This window comes from Pteronotus mesoamericanus, unplaced genomic scaffold (genome assembly GCF_021234165.1).
Source record: "Pteronotus mesoamericanus isolate MK-2021 breed Mesoamerican mustached bat unplaced genomic scaffold, CSHL_Meso_final scaffold_85, whole genome shotgun sequence".
Lineage (NCBI taxonomy): Eukaryota > Metazoa > Chordata > Mammalia > Chiroptera > Mormoopidae > Pteronotus > Pteronotus mesoamericanus.
In genome coordinates, this window is record NW_026555329.1 from 79,382,840 (window position 1) to 79,398,629 (window position 15,790).

Here is a 15,790-nt window from a genome sequence, read left to right on the forward strand (position 1 = left end):
GTACACACACATCTTCTGTGACTTTCCCTACCGAGCCAGTCTTTCCCCTCAGAGGTCGTTCTAGAACAATGGGCACAACCAACCTCGCCCCACCTGCCACAGACGTTTTTGCCATCACTTTTCTTCCGACGTTTCTCAAGCCCTTTCAAGCCAGCTGGTTCTGGCTTCAGAAGCCAAGAGGCCAGGCTTTGGCAGCCACGGGCCCTCCCTCCACCGAGTCCAAGGCCCCTGCTGAGTGCAAGCAGGACCCTCCATCGACGCGCAGGCCCTACACTTTGGGGGCCCCCTGCGCCGCCGGGGACAGCCCAGCAGGACCTAGAAGTTCCTGTCCCGCAGCAGGTTCTCCAGGCGCCTCCGCAGCAGCCCGTACTCCCGCAGCAGGGTCCCCAGCACGGCCCACTTGCTCTCCATGTGGTTCCTGAACTCCAAGGCTGTCACCTTTTTTTTCTTATTTTTTATTGAATTTCTTGGGGTGACATTGGTTAATAAAATTAGGTCAGTTACAGGCACACAATTCTATTCAAGGCGGTTTTCTTGAAGTCGGCCAGCTTCTCTGCTGTCCCTGTCCCTCCCGCTGAGTCCGTCGGTCAAACAGCCTGGGAATAATATCCCTCCTCCCCAGGGTCTGATAGCGGCCACGGCAGCAGCAAGGGAGGTCTCTGCGGATTGGATGTGAGCCTCCCTATGTGCCACTCCTGTGACCAGACACAAGGAGGGGAGTCAGCCACCGGGAGAGGGGCCCCCTGAGCTATTCCCAGCTACAGGAAGATCGGGAGGCCCTGGAATAGGGGAAACTTCTTCCAGGAGCCCAAAGGCCTCACTGGTCAGACTCCCACATAGACCCTGCCTGCAAGACAGTCAAGGACGGCAGATGCTGGGCCCCATGGGGGCAAATCTTGAACCAAGACCCAGGGCAATGGAAGATGAACCAGCTCGGCACTGCCAGCATAAATGAGCAGAGCGTAAAGCATCTGAATCCCAGCTCCACCACGCACAGCGATGTGAGCTTAGTTAATTGCTTCACCAAGCACTTCACCCAGGAACACAGCCCAGCAGGAGACAGGAAGTGAGAGAGAAAGCCGGGCCCGGCGCACCCCCAGGCTGCTGTTCGGTCAGTGAGGCCTCTAGAGCAACCCCCTCCCCCGTCCCGTGTGCTCTCCGGGTGCGCAGCCCACCCGGAGGCTGTCCCGCGTGGCCGCCGTCTGCCGGAGAGCAGGAAACAGGTCAGGTGCACACACGCGTGGAGTCCAACGTATTTATTGAGCCCCGCCTGGGGCAAGGAACCACCGCCACCAGTTCTTAAGGGACTTCAGCACCAGGACCCTGCCTTTCTTTGTTTTACAAACGAAGCAGCCAGGACCCCGAGGGGGCAGTGAGCAAGGCCCCAGCGGGCCCCTGCCTCCCAGGTCCCCGAGGTCTGCTCTGCTCCCGTGCCTCGCAGGCTCTCTTGACTCATTTCGGAGACAAGAACTTTCTGTGAACACTTACTGGGCGTCAGAACTCAGAAGGCCTCGCCAGGGGCCCGGCAGGCGTAAGGCTATGGGAAGAGAAAGGGGCGGGGCCGGGGCTCGGCTCAGGATCCTCGGTCTGGCTCCGCGGAGCGAGCGCCGAGGGGACCGGGGCCCAGCCGGGCCCAAGGCTCGGCCGGGGCGCCCCGAGGAGACCGAGACCAGCCCTCGTCGCCGAGGGTGAAGATCAGGGCAGCTGCACTTGCACCACCATATCCTGTGTGAGCACCTGCCGACAGCCAGCCTGGCGCGTGGGGCGCCTGGCCCCGGCTGGGGTGCCCGAGAAGACAAGCTGGGTCCCCGGCAGGGAAGGCGGGCACCTCCCCTTCCCAAGCCCGGGAGAGCCTGGCTGCGCCATCACAGACTTGTACACTCACTCGTGCCCCCGGGACGATGGTGGCGTTACCATTTGCCCCCAGCTGTGTTCATGACTCTGGGACGGTGTGAGAGGTGGGGGCGAGGAACAGCAAGTGGCGCAGCCGGGCCCCAGCACCTGCATGCCGTCCACTTCACACGGTGCCGCCAGACAATCCGATCAGCTGGGAAACCGCCCCCCCGCCCCCCAGCTCCACACTCACCCTGAGGCTGCTCTGCAGGCAGCGCCCAGAGCCGTGCGACCCAGGAGGCCAAGGCGCTGGCGGCCGGCGGGACTTCCCCACGAGGCCGGCTGCCGCTGCCGCCGCCTCAACCGCCCGCTTGACCCTCGTTGCTTTGGTAAGACTTTGTTTCACTGAAGTATTATGAGGCCCAATGGAAGAGCTCCCTCCCTCTGTATCCACGGGACCTTCACCTACTCCACAAAATCAAGGTCCTTCCCGGCGGATTTGGAGGGAATGGGCTGCACATCAACAGGGAAGACGGTGCGGCCCCAAACCTGAAAGGGGGGCAGCAGGCTTCCTGTTTGTCCGGTTGCCTCTTAATCTGTTGTGACCGTGACAGCCCCGAGGTGAAGCGGGAAGCCCTGGGGTCACTACCTGCTTGGACGAACAAGGAGCGCGAGGCTGTGGGTGGTTAGACTTACCCAGATCCCGGCTCTAACTCTGCTGGAGGCCCAAGTTCTGGGAGACAGGCCCCTCCTCCAATGTGACAAACCATCCAGCCGGCTGACCAGCCTCACCGAAGCCAGGGTCTTCCTCTGAGGAGAAGCTTCCTGAGGCATGCCCCTCGTGGTGGCACACGGGCATGGGGCATGCACACCCTCGAACACTAAGCACGTGGGGCATGTCATCTACTCTCAGCTTCGGGTTCCCCTTCTCTACTGATAACCAAAGCCAATCAATGCCCATCGCAGGAAGGACCAGGAACGCGGCCTCCGCGGGGCCAAGGCGCACACACCCGGGAGGACACCCGGTTTCCCGGGCAGCAGCTGAGGCATCCCCATCGATGCCCAGGCTGGTCTCAGCGGCCACATGACTGTCCCCGCAAGCAAGCAGGTGGCGGAATAATCCTGCCCCTTGGGAGTTGTGGTCCCCTTTGCAACCACCCACATTTACAAAAGCACCAGAAAAGCTCCAAAAGGAGAAAAAAAAGGTTTCAAAATAATGAAGAAAAAAAAAAGTCCAGTCTCCAGTGCCTGTTCTTCAGGCTGTCTGTTCACGTGGCGGTTTCTCACGTTGCTGCAAGCCCAGGCCTCTGTGCGCAGAATCAGCAGCCGGGGCCCGTTCCGCTGTTCCTGCTGGGAGACCCCCAGTCCTGGCCCAGTTCCAGTCCACGGAACTCGGCAAAGCCCCCAACCAAAACCTGGCATCCCTACGCCTTAAGGGATCCTTGATAAGTCAGGAATGTAGAAAAGGCAGCAAAGAGTGACAAACTTAGGACACAGGAAATGGAGGCCACTGTCACACTCATACACTGTCACCAAAAAGGCTGCTGCTTCCCGTTTGAATGAAAAGAAAACAAAGTCTCTCCAACGCCACCCGAGGATGAGGAACCAGCACCAGGCACGAGGGGAAGGGCCCCGCAGGCGGGCAGCAGGCCCTGCTGCTGCCCGGGGCTCCCACCCGGTCAGCCCTCCTCGGGGCGGCTGGGCCGGGGCCGGGGCCTGGGTGGGCCACCTAGGCGGGCGGAGGCCGCAGGAAGGTGCGGGCCAGCCTGGCTGCGGGCGTGGGTCTGCATGTGGATGGCCAGGTGGTGGTTCCGGTTGAAGGCCCGGCCACACTGGGGGCACTGGTAGGGCCGCTCGCCCGTGTGGATGCGCTGGTGGCGGAAGAGGTCCGAGGGCCTGCGGAAGGCCTTGCCGCAGTAGGGGCAGGCTGGCCAGCCCTGGCTGTTGCCGGTGTGCAGGCGCTGGTGCAGCAGCAGGCTCTTGCGCCGCTGGAAGAAGCGCAGGCACTCGCTGCAGTGGTACACCTTGCTGGCCGCCGGCCTCCGCCCTGCGAAGGGCCGGCCAGCCAGGGAGCGGTGGCCCTCGGGCTCCTCGGGGAGCCAGCGGATGACAGGCCCCGGCACCACCACCTCCCCTGGCTCCAGAGTAGAGGGGGCCTCGCCCCAGCCAGTGGATGCGCCGCCCCGGGCCTCCCGCGCCTCCCCCTCCACGTGGGTCCGCTGGTGGATGGTCAGGTTGATCTTCAAGCGGAAGCTCTGCCCGCAGTCTGGGCAGGGGAAGGCCCGCTCCCGCCGGCGGCGAGGGAGGACGCGGGGAGCCTCCCCTGCCGCCCCTGCCGGCCGTGGCCGCGGGTCCCCTGCCCGCACCCTCGTCACTGCCTCGGCGTGAAGCTGGCGGGGACTTCCGGTCCTGCTGTTGGGCCCCTCGGGGACCGAACTCTGGATCTGGCCGGGGGGCTGCCCCAGGAAGAGCTGCTCCGGCATCATCTCGTCCTCAGACTGCGCTTCTGTCTTGATGACCACACCAGCAGCACCGCCTGTGGGAAGGGACCTCTGCTCATTTCCTGTGGGCCGCCACCCGCTGGCCCTGCCTGGGCTGGACCCTCCAGGCATGGCCCCAGCCTCCAGGCATGGGCACCGCCCCACTGGGCCTGCGCCGCACCCTTCCCCGGGCAGTGCGCACCGGCCTCCTAGGGTTATCCAGCCTGTGCCGGACGAGAGCAGGCAAGGCTGCAGCAGGTGGGAGATGAAGGGGAGGCGGGGACAGGCAGAGACCCTGGACCCCGAGACACGTGGCCCACGTGGGGCCCCCAGGAGCTCCAACGACTTCAGCTCTGCTCTCCGAACAAGGAGCCCTGCGCACCCTGCCTGCCCTCAGGCTGGGTGGGAGGCCTCGGGCCCTGAGGTGCTGGGCGTTGGCCACACACAGAGCTACTCACCCCCGGAACAAGTCCACACTGAGTGCCCCCCATTGCCCAGTACTGTGACCTCGGTGACACCCGGCGGGGCGAGAGGACTGGGCTTCCCGGCTGGGTCTCAGTGGGGGTCACACTTGACTCTGAGACAGGACGATGGAGGCAAAGGAGCTCCCATGACACAGTGGTGGAAGGGCGGGGCTGAAGCAGCAAGGCCGGGTCCCTAACGCTGGGAGGTGGGTCCTGGCTGCCCAGCCCAGCCCCAAACACCTCACATCCTTCCAGAGCCTCGACTGCTGCTCCCTTCCTGCCTGCTCTGCAGCCAGCCCCCCCTCCCTTCTCTGATGTCCCCCGCCACCTGGTAGCCTCAGCTGCTGGACCGCAAGGGCTGCTCAAAGGCTGACCGTGAACCCTGCCCTCTGCACGTTAAAATGAAAATCTTCAGCTGTTTACAAGCAACTTCCAAGGACCAGGGTAAACCTCTATCCGTGTGGAGGCTTGAACTTAACCCAGAAGCCAGGAGGCTGGGGCCCGGGGAGCCTTCCCTGGTGGGCCCCCAGGACAGCAGCCAGGGGCACCCCCTTGGGCCTCTGCCCCCTGCAGCTTACCTGTAACCCTCATCACTCTCTCCGGACACAACTCTATTTCCATTAGAAATGACCCACTGGTGTTAATTTAGTCCTACCGCTCCAGAAGCATTGAGCATCTATAGGAATCATCTAACCTTTGGGGTAAAACGGCAGTGCACTTAATGGGCTACAGCGGCGTTCCTGAGCTGAGGGATTAGCGAAGGTCCCAGGCTCTATTCCTGCTGAGGCTGAGGTCCCTAGACCCCCGTTCACGTGAGCCCATCTGCCGCTTGGGGCCACTAGGCCATAACCGGGCGGCGGGCCCAGATCTCACCGCTGCTTCCCACCGAAGCAGGCACCGGGATGGGGCCGGGGGATCCCTTTTTCTGGGGACAGAAAACCTGCCCCAAGGCCAGTACGGGCAATAACCGCTTTCTCTTTCTTGCTCACGGCAGTGTCAGTATGGTTTACAGAAAATGCAGATTCTAAGGGGGAATTAATTGTAACTCGCAGGAACCACCACAAGCTGTAAGGCACTCGTGGCTGCGAGCCAGGGCCACCCCACGGTGCTCGGGAGGCTCTTCTGTCACCAGACGACACACCGGGTGGCATGCAGCCAGCTTCCAAGCAGTGGCCTTCCAGCCAGGCCGGACCTCGGGGAGGGAAGACCAGGACCACAGAGAACCTGAGTCCCCCGGGCCCCAGGGAAGCGCTGCCTGGGTGGCGAGGAAGGGGCCCCTCAGGGGGAAACCCCTAGCGGGTCCCCCTGCTGCCCTTCAACCCGCTCCCCAGAGGACCCTGAGCTCCTCTGAGGCTCTGCTGCGGCCCCAGGGCTTCTCCCCCACCCCCCGCTCACCTGGCCCTGGGCCGGGCAGGGTGTCCCTGGGAGGGGGATCCGGGGGCTCCCCGTGTGAAGGCGTCTCCTCCTGCTTCACCGACGACGGAATGTCGCTGCTGGTGGGGGGCCCTGTGGGAGAGACTCCCGTGAGGGCCTTTCCAACCCGGGCCCCCGCAGGGCGACACATTTCCCAGCAGGCCGGGACCCGCCCCAGCGCCCGCCGGGAAGCGGGGCTATGCTCTGTTCAGAGACTGCAGCCTCTGCTCCAGGGCCGAGAGCTGTGAAGGCCACGCCCCCCAGTGCCATCAGCTGGTCCCTTGGCATCGGACTGTCATTCTGATGGGCCTCAAAGAACAGAGGATTTGGGGTGGCACCTGGGGCATAGTGCCAGGTCTGTGACAGAACAGGGTCCACAGGAGGGTCCTATCTCCCTGCACACAATGCCTGGGACGGAGGGACACAGGGAAGGGAGGGTGTCACCTTCAAGCTCAGAGGGCCACACTCAGTGGGGGAGACGCAGAGAAACAACCGGGGAGGAAGACCCAGAGTCTGAAAAGTCAGGCCAGCAGCAGGGAGGCAGCCTGGGGCCGCAAGGCCGCAAGGCGCGGGCCAGAGACAGAAAACAAGGCTCCAACTGATCCTCCGGAGACCAAGCTAGTGCCCTCTGAGTGACATTCCACTTTTGTGCAGGACGGACAGGCATTTCCTTCCAGCAGAGCAGACAGAGGGCGCCGGGAAGGGCGACTGATGCCGCAGAGCTCCTCTGGAGACTTCCTTCAGGAAGACGACCTCACCACGGAGCACACGGGCCGGCCCCCTGCTGGGCGGGGACACACGCCTCCCCAGGAATGTGCCCACTGCTGGAGGCCCAGGACGGCCCTTGCGTGCCCCGCCCCTCACTCCAGAGAGCCCAGTGTGGCGCACCTGGCTCCAGAGGAGCCTGCACCCCTGCTCGCTGTCTAAGGGGCCCCTCCTCCCGGAAGCCTGTCCGGCTCAGCCCAGCTGGTCCCCGCCGTCCCCTCCCCCGCCCCATACCATGGGCCCGGTCCTGTGGCTGGGATGCCGGCCACGCGGCCGCCTGCAGCCCTCACTCACCCGTGCTTGCTTCCGGCGGGGTGCCTCTTGCCCCCGAGTCTCCCTGGTGCTCGGGGGGCTGCCCTTCTGTGGGCCCCTCTGGGTCAGACCGAACTGGGCTGGGAATGTGCTCTGGGTGTGGAGGGAGGGTGGGGATACACAAATCAGTGACCCCGAGGACGACACAGAGTGGCCCCAGGGAGCCGGCAGCCGCTGCGAGATGACTGACAGGTGTCACTGGGACCTGGGACAGCAGGTCAAACACAGGGTATGGTAACTAAGTGAGCTTTGCCGGTCATCTCGTGACTACATTCCGGACTCGACGTATCTGACAGCACCAGATGTGTCACACAACAGGGCCAAGGGTCAGGCTTTTTCAGGGCTTCTGGCTCAGAACATTGCCGCCACAGCTCCCAGTTCCAAGGCCTCCCCTAGGGACGTGTATAAGGGTCCCCTGGGGAGCATCCCAAGACTCTCATCAGTAGAACTGGGTGGGCCTAGGAAGTGTGTATTTTTAAAAAGCTTCCTAAGGCAAAACAGAACAAATATTTCACAGAATAAGAAGTTAAAATGGCCCATAAACAAAAAGATATACAACCACACTCATAATAAGAGAGGTACCATTAAAACCACACTGTTACCAAAGCCAGAGAGACACTCCAAGAAAATGACAGACCAATGGCCCTTAGGGATCAATGTAAAAGTCCTCAACAAATACTATCAGAACAAAATCAGCAGCACATCACACGGATTAAACACCTTGACCAAATGGAGTTTGTTCATGGAATGCAAGGATGGTTCAACATATGGAACTAGATCCATGGAGTGCACCATATTAACAGAATGAAGGGAAAAGCCCAAGGTTATCTCAATTGAGGCAGAAGAAGTACCTGACAAAATTAAACACCTTTACCTGATTAAAAGCACTCAACAAAGTAGGCACAGATGAAAACTACCTCAACATTATAAAAGCCATATATTAAAAACTCACAGTAACATCATATCTAATGGTGAAAAACTGAAAGCTTTTCCTTGAAGATCAGGAACAAGGCAAGGATGTCCCCTTTCACCACTTCTATTCAACAAAGTGATGGAAGTTCTAGCCAGAGCAATTGGGCAAGAAAAAGAAAGAAAAGGCACCCAAATTGGAAAGGAAGAAAACGATCTGTTCACAGATGATAAGATCATATATGTAGAAAATACATAAAAATTCCACAAAAGAACTGTTAGAATAAATGAATTCAGCAAATTAGTAGGATAAGAAAAGTAAATATAAAAAGATCAGTGGCATTTCTATATAGTAACAATGAACAATTTAAAGAGGAAATTACTAAAACAAGTAAGTCCATTTACAATAATATAAAAAAAAAGAAATATGTAGGAATAACTTCAGCGAGGGGCTGAGAGACTTTTACAATAGAAACTACAAAATATTGCTGAAAGAAATTATATCATTCCCCAACCCACGGAAGAATGTCCAAGAACCTCTGGTGGATGCTGGAAACCACACATGGTACCAAGTCCTCTATATTCTATGTTTTTTCCTATGTATGCATACCTATGATAAAGTTTAACATATAAATTAGGCATGGTAAGGATTAACAACAATAACTAACAATAAAATAGAAGAGTTATAATAATTTACTGACATAAAAGTTATGTCAACAGCTTTGGGGCCATTATTAAAATAAAGATTCTTTAAACACAGCGCTGTGATACCTCGACAGCCGCTGTGATAACCAAGATGGCTACTGAGTGACTCATGGGTGGGAAAGAGAAGACGGTGTGGAGACACTGGACAAAGGGGTGATTTCCATCCTGGGCGGGATGCAGGGCAGAGCGCGATTTCCTCCTCCTCCTCCGAAAGGCACGTAATTTAAAACTTATGCATTGTTTACTTCTGAAATTTTCCATTTAATATTTTCAGGCCATGGTTGACTGTAGGTAGCTAAAACCATGGAAATCAAACCAGCGGGTACAGGGGGTGTTGCTGTGAATACATAAATAAGCGGAAACACATCCCATGACCATGGGTTGGAAGACTTAATATTGCTAAAACCCACAGTAATCTCTATAGATTTCCTTATCAAAATCCCAGTGGTTTTTTTTTTTTTTTTTTTTTTTTTTGCAGAAATAGAAAAATCCATCCTAAAATTCATACTGAATCTCAAGGGACCCCACATATCCAAAACAATCTTGAAAAAGAAGAACAAAGTTGGATGACTTCCTAATGTCAAGGCTTACGACAAAGCTACAATAATCAAAACAGTGCGGTACTGGCATAAATAGAATAAGTAGCATAGAGAACTGAGAAATAAACCCTCACGTATCTGGTCACATGATATTTGAGAAGCGTGCCAGGACCAGTCAGTGGGGAAAGGACAGTCTTTCAACAGGTATGGCTGGAAAACTAGATATCCACATGCAAAAGAGTGGAGTCGGACCCTTATCTAACACCACCTGTAAAAATTAGCTCACACTAGACCAAAGCCTAAATGTAAAACCTAAAAGATAAAACTCTTAGAAGAAAATGTAGAACAAGAGCTCCATGACACTGGACTTAGCAATGGTTTCCTGGATAGGACAGCAAAGGTACAGGCAACGAAAGAAACAATAGACAAGCTGGACTTCATGAAAGTTAAAATTTGTGCATCAAAAGACACTATCAACATAGTTAAACAATCCACAGAATAAGAGAAAATGTTTGCAAATCACCTATCTGATAAGGGAATAATACAGAATACATAGAGAATTCCTAAAAATGAACAACAAAAGAAACGAGCTGACTCAAAAATGGACAAAGGACTTGAATGGACATTTCCCCAAAGAAAGTATTTCACTAAGTCAATGACAATGATCAATAAAGACATGAAAAGGCCCTGGCTGGTGTAACTCAGTGGACTGAGTGCCGGCCTGCGAACCAAAAAGTCACCAGTTCGATTCCTGGTCGGGGCACATGCCTGGGTTGTGGGCCAGATTCCCCAGTGGGAGCATGCAAGAGGCAAGCCACTGATGTTTTTCTCCCTCCCTACCCCTCTTTCTAAAAAGTGAGTAAATGAGATCTTTAAAAAAAGACATGAAAAGATTCTCAGCATCGCTAACCATCAGGCAAATGCAAAATCAAAACTCTAGGGAGACACTACGTCACCCTCATTATGATGACGACTATTAAACAACAGAAAATAACAAGTATTGACAGGAGTGTAGCGAAAACTCGTGTACTGTTGGTGGGAATATAAAACGGTATGGCCATTGTGGAGAACAGTTTGGTGGCTCCTCAAAAAATTAAAAACTAGAACCACCTTATCATCCAGCAACTCCACTCCTGAGCACAGACCTAGAAGAATGGAAGGCTGAGTATCGAACAGGTATTTGTACACCCGTCCCACAGCAGCACTGTCTACGAGGGCTGAGACAAGGTAGTAACCCAAGTGCACATTGACAGACGAAGGGATAAACCAAGTGTGGTCTATCCATGCAATAGGATGCTACTGCACCTTAAAAAGAAAGGAAATTCTGACACAGGCTATTACACGGATGAGCCTGGAGGACTTCATGCTAAGTAAAACAAGCCAGTCACGAATAGACAAATACTCTATGATTCTACTTATACGAGGTACTCACATAATCCAAATCACAGAACTGTGGGTGGTGCCAGGGCTTGGCAAGGAGCAGAATGAGGGGTTATTATTTAATGGTGTAGGGCAACAATTTTCAACAAGTGTGTCCTAAGAGTTTTTATTTTTACAACATGCAACACCTGACTATTTAGTCAGGGGCACTCATCTCTTTTCCTTGAGATTGTCAAATTAAAAAAAGACAACAGCCAACACAACAATAGCTGTTTGATGTGACTGAGTCAAAATTATACCTTTTTTCTGTCAGATTGGAAAAAAACATATTTTTTGGTGTGCCACAGATTTTTAGTAATTAGTTTATGTGTGTCATGCAACGACAAAGGTTGGCAATTGCTGGTAGAGAGCTTCATTTCCACCAGATGAAGAGAGTTCTGGAGACGGATGGTTGGCGATACTTGCAGACAGTACGAATGTGCTTAGAGCCTCTGAACTGTGTACTTAAAATCGTGTAAGATGGTCAATTTTATGTGTATTTGACCCCGGTAAGAAAAAAAGAAAGTACTGATACACAGGACAACATGGATGAACCCTGAAGACGTGCTGCTAAGTGAAAGAAGCCAGAGACAGAAGTATTTTGCTAGTTAGAAGTTTAGGGAAGACAAAGGGATGGATAAAGCCAATGTGGCCAGCTCTTTCTTTAGAGAGAGAAAGGGGAAGGGAGGGGGAAAGAGAGGGAGAGAAACATCGATTGGTCGCCCCCAGTCAAGAACCTGGCCTACAACCCAGGCTCGTGCCCTGACTGGGAACAGAGCCCGGTGACCTTTTGGTTTGCAGGACGACACCCCACCCACTGAGCCGCAGTAGTCAGGGCGAACGCGGCCAACTGATCACTGTCGAGTCTGGGTGATGATCATCCGGAGGGTCACTGTGCTGTTCTACTTTCATTTATTTTTTAAAATTTTATTTTTCAAAAAAGCTCCTGACATGCAGCCAACTTTGGAGCCAGAGCCCTACACACCCACTGTGGGAAGGAAGCCGCCCGGCTCCTGCGGGAGGCCCTTCCTCAGAGGGCAGTCGGCACGTTCCAGGCCTTGCAGCCCGTGTTACCGGGGCGGGGGCGGAGGGGAACCAGGGCGCCGTGGCAACAGGGCGGCTGCTACTAGTGGTACTGTTAGTGAGAAGTCCCCACCTGCTATAAAACGCTCCGCTTTACAAAGGCCGCCATCATACTTGGTCCTTGCAGCCACCAGGCGAGGGACGTGCCACTGTCCCCCTGCACAGAGGCAGAGACCTGGGGGCTCCTAGGGCAAAAGCCCTGCCTGCACCCCCCAACCCACGCCCAGCCGGCCTGGGCTAGGGCGTGCCCCACCTTGGGTCCTGGGCCTGCGCACCCCCCTGGCCTCACAGCACGCCTGGGAAGCCCAGGAGAACAGGGGCGCGGCTCCGGTCACCCTGCCCGTCTGGCTCCCACTCACCAGTGCCCGGCCTCCCCGGGCGAGCTGCCGCTGTCTCCTGCCCCTGGTCCTGGCCCCACAGGCCTTCAGGACAAGGCTCCTCGCCCCTCTCCATGCGGGCGAGGATGTCCGGTTTGGAGACGGCATAATCTGTGTGCAGAAGGGAGGGAGAGGGCTGCGTCAGGGTGGGACTCCTGCCGCCCGGTTCACCACAGGGACACCGAGGCTCCGGAGGAGCAGAGGCCGAGGCAAAGGCACAGGCTGCCGGAGGCCAATCTGCAGACAGAGGCCCGGGCGCCACTGCGGGGCCTCACCCAGGGAGACCAGCATCTCGTAGTTGCCCCTCATCACGTGCTTGTACAGCTCCTTCTGCCACTCGTCCAGCTTGCCCCACTCCAGCTCGGAGAAATACACGGCCACGTCATCAAAGGTCACGGGCACCTGGAACCACAGGCGTCACGCATGCTCACCCCCACTTATAGGCAGGGCCCCCCCCACCCCCGTCCCGGGCCGTCCCACCCCAGGGGCCCGGGTTACCTTGGGGACCTCCCCCTTGCTGCCCGGGGGCAGACGTAAGATCCAGAAGTTCCGGTTCCGCAGCAGGTTCTCCATGTTCTCCAGGCGCCTCTGCAGCAGCCCGTACTCCTGCAGCAGGGTCCCCAGCACGGCCCACTTGCCCTCCAGCTGGTTCCCGAACTCCAAGGTCGTCTTCTCGCAGTCGGCCAGCTTCTTCTCGGCCGTCCCCGTCCGTCCCTCCAGAGCCAGCAGGCGGGCCAGACAGGAATCCACTTTCTTCTCCACGGCCTGCACAGCGGCCACCACCGTCCACAGTGTGATCTCCGTGGAGTAGAGGTACGAGTTCTTCTCGGCAGCCGGCTGGGGCGAGGGAGTGGGTGTCAACGGCCTGTCCCCGGTCTGCTTGTCCCTCTCGGGGGCCTGTCCACAAGAAGAGAAAGGGAAAACGTTATCAGGATCATACAGGCAAAATGTCTGCCTCCACAGGAACCCTCAGGACGGCACCTGCCCAGGTCAAGGCCCTTCTGGGAGCCCGAGGGCCAGTCAGGCGGCCGTGTCGGGGGTGGCGGTGCAGGGACCTCAGTTACGAGTCCAGCCTCAGGGACAGGAGACGCTGGCTGGACCAAGGTATTAGCAAGTGGGAAACAGAAGGAAAACCACGGCCAGAGGGAGAAGTAATATGGTCTCGGAGAGGTGGCTCCCCACTCGGGTCTCAGTCTCCCCTGAAAATGAAGGGATAGGCTTCGCAAGAGGCACAGAGAGCAGCCAGCCTGGCTGCCACTGGCGATTCCGCCCCCACCGGCTGGCTAACTGCGGGCGAGGCTTCTGACACATCTCTCGCCATCCCTTCCACATCTAGAAAATGGAGCTGGTGACAGCATCCAAAGGACGTGGCTGTGACAGATCACGACACAATCTGGCAAAAAGCACTCGGCACAATGTCTGTTAGGGGGGTCCACCCTTCTGGTGTCTCTGGGCCACTCTGGACAAAGGACAGTTGTCTTGGGCCACACATTAAATACACTGCGCCACATCGTCACAGAAACATCTCATGATGTTTCCAGTGAATTTACGACTTTGTGTTGGGCCGCGGTCACAGCCACCTTGGGCCGCATGTGGCCCACGGACCGCGGGCTGGACACCCCTGGGCCAGCCTGTGCTGCTCCCTACACGTGAGCCCTGTGGGGACCCGGCTAAGCGGATCATGATGAGAATGAGGAGGACGGGACGCTTCTGGCTCAGGGGTGCGGCACGAAGGGCGCTCTGTTTCGCCTCTTCCACCCTGCGCCTGGGCCGACTTCTGAAGTGCCTCAGTGCACCCCGGCGCCTGGCGACCCCCCGACCCCCTCCCCGAGCGTGTGCAATGGCTTCGGTCCCAGCTCATCTTGCTAAAAGCCTCGTCGGAATGACAAATTGACATCTTGCCCCTCCATCCCCTTCTCTCCTCCTCCACTGCCATCACCTGGCCCAAGCCCCTTCCTCACCTGTCCCCGAGCTGCTGCAGTTCCGCCCAGGTGACTTCCCCACTTCCTGCTCCTCCCCTACAACAAGCCGCCCGCAGCTGCCCCGTGGGCCTAGAATAAAGCCCGAGCCCCTCAGCGGCCGCAGCCCATCTCCCCGCCCAGTCCCCTCCGGGCACTGACCGCTCTCCACGCCGCCCTGGCCTCCTCGGGCCCCTCGGACCCGCCCAGCTCCCCTCCACCTCTGCATGGGTGGGCCCCTGTCCCCACACCTGGCTCCCTCCCACACAAGCCTCCAGCACAGACGGCGCCTCCCAAGGGCCTTCACAAACCCGCACATCTAAACTGTCCCTTCCTTCGGAGCACTAACAACCTGCAACAACGCTGTGTCTGCCCGGGGGAGGGTGTCCCCACAAGGACATATGATCCACGTGCAGGTGCGGCTGCTCATCATGGTTGCGTCCTCAGCTTCGGAGGGCGCCTCACTCACAGCAGACGCCCGGTCAATACCTACCGAATGAATGAGTGGCTAAACGACTCAACAACAGAGTCATCGACAGTCACGGAACACCTGTCAGCGCTAAGGTGCACCGGGGACGCAGAAAAGGACATGGTTCTTGCCTCCTTCTCCAGGAGAAAAATTCTGCATAGGAGCAGTCATAATAAACGAGAGCGATACCCACGGGCTAACTAAAGTTGAGGGCAAATTGGTGCTGTTTGGGAGCTTTTCTTGGAATCTCGGGCGATGCATGTGGGCAGAGGGAAAGAAGTGGGTGGACAGGTACGGCTGGAAAGACCGCTGAGGTCCCGGCCAGGTGAGAGCCGAAGGCGCCGCCTGCACAGTTAGAGAAAGGCCGTGCTGGGGCGCCCCCCAGCGGGCGGGCCATGAACCTGCAGGACTGCCACCTCGTGTCCCTCTGGCGCTCAGGCCTCAAGGAAGGGGCTGGGGGCATCTGGAAAAATCAAGGTTCCAGAAACTTCTTTGGCATGCACTGAGAACAGGAGGTCCCGTTTCTAGAGCTATTTACTAGTGTTTTCCTCCTGTGTCCAAACAGCCAAAGGATCGCTTTCTCTGATTTGTACATACCGAGCATTATCAGCCAACGTTCTAAAATGTGCAAAAGTCATCTTAAAAAAAAACACCCCAAAACCCACCTCCCATCCCTCTCGTAAAAAGCATTCACCCAATAGCACCGTCCTAGGTACAGGCAGAATACTGGGCACCGTACAGGGGGTGCGATCCCAAAGCCCCGGCATGGCCTCGACCCCTTTCCCACCTTCCCCGCCCGCCTCGGGGCGCCGGGCCTCCAGGGAGAGCGCGCGGCCCGTCACCTGAAGCGTGGCTGGAACGCCGGCCGGTCCCCGACGTCGGGGCCGCGCGCGGCGCCCGGCCGCCGGGCCTAGCGTTTGGGCCGCCCGATCGCTCGGCCGAAAGCGGCGCGGACGCCGACGAGGGCGGCCCGGCGGGGCGAGCGGCTCCGCGCGGCGGCGACCCGGCCCGTCTGGGCGCCCGCGCGCCGGGGCGCTTACCCGGTCGGGCGCCGCCTCGGCCAT

General features: G+C 57.5%; 1 protein-coding gene across 1 annotated transcript; it reads right to left on the reverse strand.

Moving 5' to 3' along the window:
* Positions 1–3,512: 3,512 nt before the first annotated feature.
* ZNF783 (zinc finger protein 783) lies at positions 3,513–15,790 on the reverse strand. Its single transcript, XM_054563963.1, has 8 exons — positions 15,767–15,790; positions 12,798–13,196; positions 12,575–12,701; positions 12,282–12,410; positions 7,250–7,360; positions 6,173–6,283; positions 3,608–4,369; positions 3,513–3,562 (listed from the first exon to the last, which is right to left on the reverse strand). The coding sequence occupies exons 1-8, from the start codon at positions 15,788–15,790 to the stop codon at positions 3,513–3,515; spliced, it is 1,713 nt and encodes a 570-aa protein (XP_054419938.1).